Genomic DNA, 12,922 nt, shown 5'->3' with positions numbered 1-12,922 from the left:
AACCCGAGCCTGGTGTAGATTCCTACCAGCTTCCATCAGACTCCAACAACCAACAGATCGGTTGCGCCTGGTTCTTCGCAAGCAAAAGGACTTTCCCGGGTGTTAAGGTACAGAAACGCTGCTGTGGCCAGCTGGAGGACAGTAGCTATTGCCTTCGACTGATTTAATACTGATTTACAGCGCGTAAGAAAAAACAGGTCCCGAGGGAAGCCTTTTAGGACTATGAGGAGGGCGAAGACCTTTCCCCTGCGTCACGTCGCTGCTCCTTCCTTCACACACGCGCACACACCAGCAGCCTTAGTCCAGGCTTTACCTCTGCAGGTGCCGCGCACGCAGATGATGTTCAGAGGTATCCCAGAGCCGCGTGCCCTCGATCGCTTCTCGGAAGGCTGGAAACCACCAGTCTGATTCTTCCGGTTTGTTGCCGTTGGTAGGAGACAAAGGGAGCCTGGAAGCGAAGATCACAGCAGTCTTCTCATGTTTTCAGGTTATTTTAACAGCTTATAATTTGATCAGTCTGTTTACTTTTTTTGGACTGAAATATAACAGCCGTGCTCTTTAAGTGCAAATATCTCTCCTGGGGAAAAAAAAAAAAACCCCAAACCCAAACAACCCCACCCCAAACCCCAATAGACTTAACGCAGCCTGTTGGAGAATGAGAAGAGAGACCTTTCCTATTGTGATCAAACATGCCTGTGAGCAGTGGAACCTACAAGGACAGGTTTCCCATAGCTTTATGTCTCTCACTCGAAATATTTTGTGCCTGATAGGGTACAAGCTCTGATCAAAGCTTGTCTTGTGGAGGAAAAAGTTGTAACATCTCTCTCATCTGAATTCTCCAGTATGCAGCAATAAGGGTGAGTTCCTGTTGCTGTCTTTCCCTTACGGGACTGGCAAATTTGAATCTCCTTCTCTACCTCATCACCTGTTTTCCCCAAATTCACGTCAACATAATATTCCCAAGACCTCCAACCGGCTTTCGGGTTTGGTTGACGTTGCCAGTCGGTCTCAGTGGGTTTTTCGCTCCTGTTTCGGTAGCGGCACCCGCACAGCGATGTGAGACTGAGACGTAGAAGACATCTCTATTAGATACACCAGAGACAAACGAGCTCTGTGGCATCCTGGAGCGACCAGACAATCAGTTCCAAATTGGTCATGGTTTTCCTGCTCTGGTGGATTTTTCAGGGAGCATCTGAATCAAACTCGTGCGAGTTGTTTCCGCAGTTCTCCACTTCCTCCTTGCCCCAGGACGGCTGCACAGTCGGGACCTACAAGCCTACTTGATGTACCCCGACATCTTAATTCCTACCGGCCAACACGCGTGCCGTTTCCGCATACAATTGGGCAAAACGCAGAACAATTTTTTTATTTGAAAAAATAAACTATGCAGTTCACATGATACTGCAGTCAACAGACCCTGTGCCAGGAGGAGTCGATTTACGAGGCAGGACAACAGCAGTCCTGTAACTAGAGATTCCAGCATCAGGAACGTCATCTGTCCACGTACAAAAAATACAATGTCACAGACAGAAACTGGGAGGTGGAAAAGATTTTTATAAAGTCTCCGCCACTGGCTGACACCTGATATCTGATCCCTGACATGAAGCAAACAAAATTACATGAAGCATACACCTGAAAACCCCCTAAAATTCTGCTTAACGGACCTCTTTATTCATCCAAGGGGAAAGTGTTTTTACAGCATCTGTGACCCCTGGTGGCTAAAAATAATAATAAAAAAGTTAAAATATAATTTATAAACTTCGCAAGGGCTTTAGCTTCATAAAATTGTATCCATAGTGCAACATTAAAAAGCTGTATATATCTACCGAATGTTTTGCAGTAAGGACTTTCTAGTGTTCCAAGTACTCTGACAATTGTTTTGCAGAATTACAGACGTTTATATAGCAAGTTCTCTGTATCGCAAGCCAATTCACTTGCTGGATGACGACACCACCACGTTGTTATTACCGTTACTGTTTACATTATAGTGACATCTCAGATCCCCAAAGGAAATTAAGCTATCGCTTTGCAAAGTTACTGCCAAGAACTCCAGAGTGAGAGGCTGTACAGGGACTCTCACTCAATGGCATCTCCTACCAGAGACCCCAAATTCCCTATTGCAATAAAAAGCAGATATCTGACAAATCAGTGATAAAACACGGCAGGACAAATCATTTCCTGTCATAACAAACGGCAAACAAAAACCTGCGTAAGCAAGCAACACGTGATTTCTGGCTGACGTAACCGGACGATGTATTTCTAGCCAAAACATTCCGTAAGTTCTTACGTAAATTGCAGAACTATCACATTTCTTTATCAAAAAGTAATGTTTTTCACTTAAGTTTGTGCTCGCGCAAACTTAGTTTATTATCACGATTAGTTTATTGCCATAGGGAGGGAATTTGCACTGCGCTGGAGGTAATTTCCCCGGTCTGGGGACGCATCCGAGGGATGGAGCTCACTGCCGGCTCAGGCACACGTCCCACCGACTCCTGGTAACTCAGGAAGGCACACGAGCAACCCAAGGCCTTACCCAGGTCTGCGGGTCCCTGCCAGGGCAGCACCGACCCACCTCCGCGGCTGCACCCGCCCAGGTCCGCGCTGCGGCCCCGCTCTCCCCCGGGGCTTGGTGGGACAGCGCATTCACCCCTCCGAGAGGAAACTCTGGGAAGGCATCGGAGGAGACGCAGCGCTGCAGCGATCCAGCCTGCTGCCTTTCGTCATCAGGTGAAAAAAACCGCGTGAAAGGAGGACTCGGATTCCAAGCGCTGCTGCCCGCAGGGTGGCCAGGTCTGAGGCTTTATTACTCAGGTGAGAAGGTTTTGTGTGGGTGGGAGGGGCAGTGACTGAGGAAATGCTCAATACGGTTCAGCTGAGAGAACCTGCGTGACTGCAGCGCTTGCTTACTTCCCGGGGGTAAGGTACTCGCGCGATGGGAGTCGTGAGAGTACACGGAGCACATGAGAATACGAGCTCCTTTCGCTCCGCAAACCTCCCGCTGCTTCGGAGGACTCACCCACCGGTCTTTTTGAGGGGCGCACGTGGCTGCGTACCCCTCGGAGGGAGAGGACCCAGACAGCAGTTGCACACAAATGCATTTTATTGCTCTCTACAAACACAGAGACGCATACGCAGTATGCAGGTAAGCCGCGGGGCTGTCCCAGTAGTGGGAGAAACACTATCCACCATGAATTAAACCAGTCCATACAGACAAAAATCATTATTATAATGAAAATGCTAGAAAAAGCATAGCTTACACCCAAAATGTATAACATTGACCATTTAAGCCTCTTACCTACTACCTTTTCTTTAACGTAAAGCAGGAACACACTCTTTTTCTAAACTGAAAAAAGCAGCACAATAGTAGAAATATTCCACATAGTTTCCTAGCTTCTGCTCATCCGCCACACTTTATATACTAAGACTACGAAAGGGTCACTGGGGAAAAATCCAACCCAACCCAACCCCATCTTTGATGCCGTACAGTTTATAAGCAAACAGAGGGGAACGCATTTTAATCAAGTGTGCATGAACCAAAGGGCAGTAAATTTATCCTCCAGGCTGACTGAGCAAACAAGCGTCACTAGTCAAGCCAGAGCAAAGCCGATGGCTCTTACAGCGATTAGAGAAATCTCTCCTACAGCAATTCTTGTCCGTCACAACTGTAACAGTTACAAAAATACCCTCCTTCATTTTGAAGACACTCGCCCCCGGACCGGGCAGCGTGCTGTGTACTGTGACCACCAGCGTCTACACAGCTTCGATACCGCTCAGCAGAATGCCCGACCTTTCGCCAAAGGATCCCGTAAAAGTCAAAAGCATGCCGTTCTTTTTGCACATAAACAGAGTACACGGGGAAATAAAATTCCCTACAGAAGAGAGGATCGGAGCTGGACTATCGGATGCAGTCGGATCCCTCCTCTGGACTCTGCACGGCGAAGGGCGGTGAGGTACGGACTCCCCTGGCTACCAGGGCCTCCAGAGAGCGCTGGCATCTTTCGGAGACGCTGGCTTCAGGGGGCTGGGGTTCCCAGGGGAAAAGGCGACCTCCGCAGCCGCCGACTGGCTCTTCTGGAAGTGGCTTAAAAGTTTGGTCTGCGTTTCAGTTCGGACTTTGTGGAGGGAGAGGAAATGGAAAGCTTCTTGCAAACACCGAGAATAGCCCTCTCTGAAGTCAAAGTGAGAGCTTTTATGGAAGGATCCTGGAGCTAGAGAAGGGAAGAGAAGAGGGAGGGGGAAGAAAGAATAGTTTAGAGCAATTGTTCGTGGCTAGAGCTCCATAAAACTGTCAGAGATTTGCAGTAAGCTAGAGACCGAAACAAAATTCAGTACTCACCTTTCATCTGCAGCTGGCTCTGCTGCTTCAGGTAGCTGACGGTCATCTCCAGGATGTCGGCTTTCTCCAGCTTGGAGTTGGGCTGGTGTCTCTGAAACTCCTTCTCCAGGAGCAGTTTCAGCTGCTCAATGCTGCTGTTAATCCGGTCACGGCGCATTTTCTCCACCACCGGCTTCCTCAGCTGTAAAAAGCAAAGGAAAAGAGACCTACGATTAGAAGGATCTCCCCTCTGCCTTCTCACAGGACTGTTGGTTGCCACTGCTCCCAAACAACGCGGAGCAGTTTCTCAGCTGGCGTAAACCGCTACGAGGACAGCTGAGAGCGTGGCTCCAAGCTGCCTTGCTGCGCCCGGACTTACTTTGTTTTTCTCCTTTGGTGTCAGCAGGTTGTCGGGCTCCATGCAAACAGCGCTGGGAGCCATCCGTGCTGAGAAGGCAGGGGGGTCTCAGCGGGCAAGTCCGGGAGAAACGTGTGGCTGGAAGCCGCCCCTGCCCGATATTTATACCGTGCAACCTCGCTGAGAGTCTGTGGGTCTCCGGCTCGGTGGAGTTTCCCACAGTCCCCGGCCAATCCGGGAGATAGGCAGCACAATGGGAGAAGCATCTATTCTTGCACGCTCCGTTGCCGGTGAATAGCCTGGGGATAATGACCTTCTCCCAGATGAGCAGGTGGGGAGTGCGCGCTACGTGAAAGCCTGGGATCAGAATTACGCGTCAGAAGCTGGGAAAGAGCTGGCCTTCAATGGGGAAAGGCTGCTGACTAATGCCGCGGATCAAGAGCATTCCAGGCGCAGCCCGGGGTCCTCTCGCGGAGGAAGGAGGAGGTCCGCTGCCCGTGGCGGGAAGCAAACTGCCGCGGGCTGGCTGCTGCACGGGGGCACGCGCTTGAGCGTGCACAAACGCACATGCGGACACGAGCATTTTCTGGCTTTCTGAGAGAAAGAGCAGAATTTCTTTAAATCCACTCGCCTTGTTTTTTTCTCAGTAAGCCAGCGCCGGTTGTTCGCCCTCGGGTGACTGTGACACCAGTTTTGCCCACGTGCAACAGAAAACAGCTCTTCCAGTTTGCCTTACTGCAAATAAATACCTTAAATTGTAAGCACACACAGTTATTGAAAACGTTTTCTGTTTCGATCTGTGTTCTCTTCCCTTGATATCTCATGCACCTCTTTAGAACACTCTCCAGCCATGTCACAAGCACTTTATGTTCCTGTTTTTAAATACCTGCAAGACGAACCCGCGAGGAGAAGGATCTCAGAGTGTTTTGGGATCAGTTCAGTCTCACATGCTGCGTTCTCACTTCCTCCCCAAAACATGTTTGACTATTTATTTGCATTTAATCTATGCACAATGGGAAATGGAGTGCAGAAGAAATTCGCGTAGCCCATAAAATTATTAGAAATTGACTTTCCGATTCCTCACTCTCCGCTGGGGCAGTTTCTCTACTGAGATGCGCAGTCTGTGCTCAGTAGGTGCCCGCAGCTGGAGGAGGTAACGGTCTCGCTGTTCCTATCCTAGGGACACGCAGCCAGAGATTCCTCTTGGAGAACTGGAACCAGCTCTGCCCGCGTTTACCCTGCCTTCTGCCCACACCGGCACCGCTGCCTTTAACAAGCTCCAAGCTCACACGAAGAGCTGAAGAAGGAAACGGCAGCAGAGCGTTTTCTGCAGCCTCTGGACGCGCACCCCGAAGTGCGGGGAACAGGCTGACGGCGACGCTGCCCTGTTCTGCCCCAAGACGGGGGAAGCGGGCAGGCGGCAGCATTAACCACACGACTAGAACCGCGCGTTCTGGCCCCAGATTTACTCCGAGTGTGCTATGTCACCTAAGCCGTTCAACGCACTGCGCTGAGAGCATCGGTATCTCCCTCTGTGACAATCAATACAGGGATAATAACAATCAGATAAATTACTGCCGGGTAATGTTAGGGCTCGTGTTTGGGGATCTCTTACTGAGAAAGAAAGGGTAGTAAGTAAATACTGTTTGTGTTTACATTCATGTCTGTGTATGTGTGTTCATGTATATGTTAATATATACGTGTGTGGTCACGCGTGTCTTACAATGTGAATACACATACACACGGACACATTGCTCTCTCTCTGCAACTCATGATTCGAAAGACCAGGTAAGGTTTAAATGACCTCTTCCAGGATCTGCCTGCCCATCCCTATTGTACTGCTCTTGAATAGGCTCCCTTCTTTTCGTACAGAGCAGCAGCTGTCGAGCTCCGAGTCTTTTATGGCGAGTTGTGGGAAAGCTTTTGTGACCCCATTTCACATGTTCTCCTCAAAGCTTGTGGATTATCTCTGAGCCCACGTAATGCCACCTCTGAAACCAATCTTCCGCTCCGTGTATCCCTCTTGGGGAGATTCTCTGAAACAGAAACTCCTGAGTAGTAACTAATTTCCTGAGCTCATTAATCAAGCGCACGAAGAAGAAATGTGCCAGTCCCGTGATCAGCAGAGCCCACTAGCAGTTTTGCTAGAGACAGTTTCTGATTAACTCCCTAACAGGCGGCTCTAAGAACAGCAATAATTTCCCCTTCCAGCACAAGCCATAGAAACAGGCACTCCAGATTTGGTCCAAGAAAGCTGTTCAGAGCGTCAGGTGCCTTCCCTGCAATCACCCACAGTACACGTCACGAAACTAAGCCTGCTTCTCCGGAATCTGTGCACTATTGCATTCCTGCATCATAGGACTTCTGTTTTGGGGGAGGACAAATTAACTTTCCATGATAAAACTGTAGTAGAGCAGGTGTGGGACTTGGTCTGCCTTTGGCTTTCTTTGGGCACATTCGCGGGCTCTGGCTGTTTCTGGGATTTGCCGGGTGGTTCTGGAGATGTGAGGGGCAGAGGTAAGAGCCCGGAGGGGCTGTCGCTGCCTGTGCTGGGGCAGCCAGCTGCAGCCCCTCAGCCGATCCACATCGGGCCGAATGCATTGCCACCCACTGCTGACTCCACCTGGGATCTCTACAGCAGGATTTTACACATCAACCTCTTATCTCGCCGCTCAGTACCCAGGGGATTATGAAGTTAACTCCATGGGAACAGCCATGCTAGCCTGAACCGCCTTACGCTCCTCCTCTTGGTAGAAATGTCGCTTAATTCACTATTACAACATTTAGTTCAAGTCAAAAGAGAATGAAAACCTCTATGTCCTTTCTCGCTCCAAGCAAGTAACTTCCACATACCTTCTTCAAGGAATGAGTTGTACAGGCTAAAAATCCCTACTTGATTTTTTCCAGGATCCCAAGCACCCAGTCCTGTTCCGTGTCTGTTTACTGTGTGCGCGTGAGATGCGAGGGACCTTTTTTCTCTCCTCCTGTTCAGCAATTACACGGTGAGGCATCGTCGCCGTAACCCAAGCCTTCAGACTTCCTGCCTTGAACTCTGCCCCGACTCAGCGGAGCGCGGGTCGGAGAGCAGGCGAAGCACACCGTGCTCCGTGCCCCACGCCGCGTGGATGTGGCGAGACCCGTGATGCCTGTAACCTCAGCTTAGCACCTGCGTGCTGGTCTGAGAGCAACGTGAGCTCCGGTCCCTTGTGAAAAACCCCATAGTCCAGCAAAGGCAGCTAGAGAGGTGCTGGCAGGGACTCCAGGAGAGCTCCGCTGCCCAACATTCGGCCAGCCCAAAGCCAAACGGGAAGGAGCAGGAGAGAGTTGTGCCAACGCTTTGCCCGACTGCACTGCGGTAGTGGTCGGGCACTTGGCACAGTCAAGGGGCCAGCGCTCAAAACTTCTTCTCCATTAGGATCCAACCTGACCTAAAGCTCGGTGCTGAGCAGGCTGAACGCTAAATATTATTCTGTGGCCTGAGAAATTCACTTAACTGTAGAGGCTGGAGGCCCCACGTAGTTAGAACGTGCGTGGTAATGAAAATTACAGTATTCAATGTATTACTGTGAGGTGAATGTAGCAAAATCTCCCCCAGATGGTTAAGCCGCTGAGGTTCCTACTTCCTCACTCTGTCACACATGAATTTTAAAGCGTCTGAAATAAAAACATGTATTTAAAATAGCTTTTTATTTTCTCTTCGGTGTCACATTCTGCAAGGGGAAAAATTAGCCAATTACTGACCATCTTGGAAGAGTTACTCAAATTAGATGCTCAGTTACCAAAGAAGTTGCTCTGCTTCTGCTTTGGTTGGAAATCCTAAAGAAAAGAGATAACAAAAATTCCTCCCTATTATAAAGTTAGCAGAGGATAATGAATTCTGAATTACACACCTTCTAATACGGTTCCAAACATACACAATACTCCAGAGAAAACTTACTAGGACCCCAAGATACTGGATCTGGATAACACGTTTGAAATATGGCGTCAGCAACAGCCTCCCCCCGCAGAATCTCCGCCAGATGTTAGCTCTTTAGGACGACTTAAAGATGCTGCTGCTTTCCCAAGTCTTGAGAGATGCTCGTTGCCCCCAGTGCTTCTCTCCCGATACATGCTGCCCAGATGGCCTTTTGGGAGCAGGGCTTCCCACTGAACACAATGCAGAGGCAAGCACCGTTGCTAATGTGGTTTGTAGTCAGGCACACTTCCTTTGTGACAGGAATGAATATAGTTAAGAAACGGTGTGGGAAACTCAGAGGTACACAAACTTCCATAGCCTTATGTTGGTAAGTCCTTTAGAAAGCTAAAAACGCTTGGAAGCAGGGACAGAGCAATGCTGCTGGATGGAGAACAGGAAAGACAGCAAAATGTAGGAGACTTGATCAGCGCCGAGTCCTACAGACCATCCCGAGGCAAAAAATAAAATGGGTCCAACCCTAAGGACCTCACCTGGATCCTCACCGAAGTCAACAGAAACTTTGGACTCCATGAAGAGCGAAGAGGACTGCTAGATTTGGCCTGCAGCCTTTGTACCTCCAGAGCTGTTTCCTGATCGCCAGTAAACTGGCGTAAATAGAAATTACCTCTACGCCTACAGCTGGAATTCATCAAAATCCTCATCAGCAAAACTGAGGCCTGAATTTTCACCTGCCAAATACCAATACCAGAATCTGGTCTGTTGTTTCCCGTTTCCTTCATCCAAGCAACACAGAACAGTTTAGCAGTATTAATGAAGGTAAAAACTTCCCCGTAGCATTACTGGTATAAAATTTGAGCTAATTTTCTTAAAAGCCAAGCCCAGCTCGTATAGCTGTACGGGTCGTACAAAAGTATCGTGATACCCTCACGGTCCGTCGGAGACAACTTTTTCCCTTAGCACCGTGCAGCAGAGAGGCGCAAAAATCCCATTGCACAACTGAATTCACTGCAGTGAACGGGACCCGCATGGGTTGCGGTCCAGAGCTTGGTATTTCCAGCTTTGCTCGAGGAAAGCACAGCAACCGGCACATGGAGGCGGGGAATGGGTGCCCTGCCGTACCACTACGGGGGACGTGCTGCGGTGGTTGCCATCATATTTGGGCAGGCCAGCCTTTGATAAAAGGAGCAGCGAGGCAGAGGTACCGAGCGACCCGGGGTACGGGCAGCCTGACCGGCAAGTGACACCTGGCAGCAGAGTCTCTTGGTAGCCGTCAGTGGCTCCAAGGACAGTCCTAGCAAAACCCTGCATCGGTCTTCTGGGCAAAGCCGAGCTGAGGCAACGCCTCACCTGCAGCGGGGGATCTGCAAGCCGGCAGGAGGAAATCGGGCCTGTGTTTAAACCCCGTACTGCAAGGACAGCAAACAGCAATTCGGATTAACGTGCCAGGGCAATTAAGGATTGCAGGAGCTTCTGTATCTGCAACGGTTTGCATGAGCTTATGAGCAGCTTGACTAAAATCGGGGTCTGTGTTTCCCAGGACATATTAAACGAAGCTGGGGAATTAAAGAGGCAAACAGAATATGTGGCTCAGAAGTCAGTGTGGGCTCAAACCACCTCTGCCAGCTTCAGTGGGACAATCTTCCTTGGCCTCACTGGTGGGTGAGCACAATCCTGCTCCTGCAGCCCCTCTCCCTGTCACTTCCTCCGAGCGCTGCCTCGCTCTGCTGCCTGGCAGTCCCCCGTTTCAGTCTCGCACAATTTCTGCGTGTCTGCATAGCTTCCTTCGCTTTTTGCCTTTTACTCAGGGTTTATTTTCCCTTCCTGAAGTTTTTATAATCTGATTTTTCGTTCCGTCACTCTTTTTCCCTCTGCCCGTCACAGGCAGATGTGGTCTGAGGACAGGAGTGCCTTACAGACCCGCAGACTGTGTGAGTTTGGAGGTCCTTCCAGTTTCCCACACTGCTCTCCTATTCACCGCATTCAGGCGGAGGATAAAGGAAGTGTGCCATGCTACAAGCTGAATTAGAAATGGTGTTTGACTTCCCTTTGTACTTCACAGAAACCTTGCTCGGGGTAGACCATCTGCATAGCACTCGCTGTGGAGAAAACCATTGATCAAGGGCTGTCAGCCCAGCTGGGGGAACTTGGGAAAGTAATTCCTTGTGCCACTTCAGTTCTTTAGGGCTTAACATCTGGCTGGAGGGGGAGGCGACAAGTTGATGGTTTAACAGTCTTGCTTCCTTTCAAGTTTGGGATGCTGTTTTGATCCCCGATAAGCCTTTCTGAAATCCTGATTTTAATAACATGGAAAGCATCCAGAAGACTAGGAATAATGCACTGGCTTTGCATTTTCAAAGTGCTTTACAAATACCGGCTAATGAATTCTCAGCAACCTCCTCTGTGCGATAAGGACGTATTATTAGCAATGATTTACAAAGGAAGAAAAATGAGGCAGGCGGGAGAAACCCAAAATTTCAGTATTTCAAATAGCCTACTGCTTGCGGTGCCTCTGTTGCCAAGTGGCTATTTGAGACATCTGCTTTGCAAAGATGCTCAGCACCCACTTTTGTTTTAATTGGCTTTGGCATCTCTGAAAAGAAGCCAACTCCCTAGCTTGTGGGAGAATTTGGATTACCGGCCTGGACCACACTCGCAGTCATGCACCACCTAGATAAGCAGATGCAGAAGTTCTCCTTTGTACTCAAGTCCAGTAGTGGTTTTTGAAAATGTTATTTAGTACAATTTGCTCAAGCCCATGAAATGCCTGAGAAGGAAGATGCACTCAAATCCTTGATCGGGAAATAATTAATGATTTATTCAACAGAAATTAACTTGATCTCTGTAGAAAGTAAACTGAGTTTTAATTTGTTTATTCATGCTCCTGAAGACCTACCAAAACCTCAGTCTTAAGCTGCAGCTGTCCTTAGTCCTTGTGCAGATCTGTCTGTCCGCACCATCCGATTCTGATCGGCTGTCTCCGAGCGCTTACAGTTACCCTGGGTCTGGAGCTCCTTGGAGGAGAAGATGCAGCATGCCCTGAATTACACGACCTCTCTGGGAATTTCAGGCCCTAAACCCCTGGCCTGGATAAAAACCCCGGTGACTTAGCAATGCGGAAGGAGCCATACCGCTTTAGTTCACAAGTCCGGTGCCGTCCGCAGCTCCGGCGGCGCGTGCTGATCTTTGGCCGTTTGTAAAAGGCGTCCGCACAGCCTCCTGATGGCAGCTCCTGAGGACTTCAGGCCAGATTCCCAGTGCCTGGTGCTGCAGGGGATTGTAGGGCATGGTTTCCACTACCAGCTACGCTGGAGATGCTCTGGGGCTCCCGGTCCTATTCTTAACCCTCTCTAGACTGTTTTCTTTAGAGTCTCTGTTTATTCCGCTAGATTGCCCTGATCCTGACACCCCACAACGTGTCTCGCCCTGTGGCGTGGTGATGAGGGCATCCAGCTCTGCCTGGTGTGACTTGTGAGGACCAAGGTCTGTCAGTTCTCGCATGTGCCCCTCTGCTAGTCCTTCGCCTGGCTCAGAACTAGGTTACCTAGCTTTTGAAAAACTCTTCTTGCCAGCAAGGCAACTGCCTGCTCTTCTCAGACACGATCTCTTCATCCTACTGCCAGCTGAACACAGCAAAGACGTTCCTCGGTCCTCCAAAATCCACCCGCCTGGCAGGGCAGGACCTGACACTGACCCCCAAGAGGCTTTCACCACGTCCATTTGTGCTCCGCAGCGTGGTGACTGACAGCCGCCAAGCAAGGGAAAGCAGATTGCAGTAGGGGCTTACGCCCCAAACCTCAGGCTGAGCTGGAGCGAAGGGGAGGAACTCACTGCGGCACCCGGGGGAATCGGCTCCAGGTCTCGGACTTGCTCCCACGGTGGGAACAATCACCTGAGGCTCAGGGAACGCCAGCGAAGCCTGTGACTATTATCTCCCCTCTCCACTGCTGCCCTAGCTAGAGCTGAGTGATTAAATACCTGACACACGCAGATAGGATTAATTGCCGCTCTTGTAAGGGGAGAGGGGACTGCCCCCCTGTCCGGCACGAACGCACCGTTCCCATCTTGTCAGTGACAGCAAGTGGCTGTCGGGGCCAGACCTCACGAACCACGCTCCCAATTCTCAGCCTGCTCCTCTGAAATATTCTCTCTGCAGGATACCTTCTCCTTGCCAAAATGCTTGGCAGCAGTATTTGGTAAATTCTGTGATTTTTATTATGAGCCTCATAATACTTATAGCCTTCAGTAAAATTTCATGTCTCTAAAAAGAGAGAAAATTAATGATATCAATCCAAAGTCCAAATGCTCAATAATCAAAAAGTTTGTTTTTTTAAAA

At 49.7% G+C, this 12,922-nt stretch overlaps 2 protein-coding genes across 2 annotated transcripts; one reads left to right on the top strand and one right to left on the bottom strand.

The window, feature by feature from the left end:
* Positions 1 to 689: 689 nt before the first annotated feature.
* On the top strand, positions 690 to 8,178 carry LOC129195189 (uncharacterized). Its single transcript, XM_054801028.1, has 3 exons — positions 690 to 695; positions 2,394 to 2,811; positions 5,854 to 8,178. The coding sequence occupies exons 1-3, from the start codon at positions 690 to 692 to the stop codon at positions 6,303 to 6,305; spliced, it is 876 nt and encodes a 291-aa protein (XP_054657003.1). The 3' UTR covers positions 6,306 to 8,178.
* LOC129215979 (transcription factor HES-5-like) lies at positions 2,925 to 5,730 on the bottom strand. The gene is made up of 3 exons (XM_054850101.1): positions 4,695 to 5,730; positions 4,337 to 4,517; positions 2,925 to 4,208 (listed from the first exon to the last, which is right to left on the bottom strand). Exons 1-3 carry the CDS (start codon positions 4,755 to 4,757, stop codon positions 3,967 to 3,969), a joined length of 486 nt encoding a protein of 161 aa, XP_054706076.1. The 5' UTR covers positions 4,758 to 5,730; the 3' UTR covers positions 2,925 to 3,966.
* Positions 8,179 to 12,922: the final 4,744 nt, after the last annotated feature.

Source organism: Grus americana, chromosome 21 (assembly GCF_028858705.1).
Source record: "Grus americana isolate bGruAme1 chromosome 21, bGruAme1.mat, whole genome shotgun sequence".
Classification (NCBI taxonomy): domain Eukaryota; kingdom Metazoa; phylum Chordata; class Aves; order Gruiformes; family Gruidae; genus Grus; species Grus americana.
Note: the sequence above shows the minus strand (reverse complement) of the source record. Positions and strands in the feature narration are given on the sequence as shown.

Bases quoted from the DNA above. Each gene is read 5' to 3' on its own strand.
- LOC129215979 (XM_054850101.1), bottom strand. From the start codon at position 4,757: ATGGCTCCCAGCGCTGTTTGCATGGAGCCCGACAACCTGCTGACACCA. The intron at 4,518-4,694 runs GTAAGTCCGGGC...TGCTTTTTACAG, and splicing joins CACCAAAGGAGAAAAACAAA to CTGAGGAAGCCGGTGGTGGA. The intron at 4,209-4,336 runs GTGAGTACTGAA...TCCCTTCTCTAG, and splicing joins GAGCCAGCTGCAGATGAAAG to CTCCAGGATCCTTCCATAAA.
- LOC129195189 (XM_054801028.1), top strand. The intron at 2,812-5,853 runs GTGAGAAGGTTT...TTCCTATCCTAG, and splicing joins TCTGAGGCTTTATTACTCAG to GGACACGCAGCCAGAGATTC.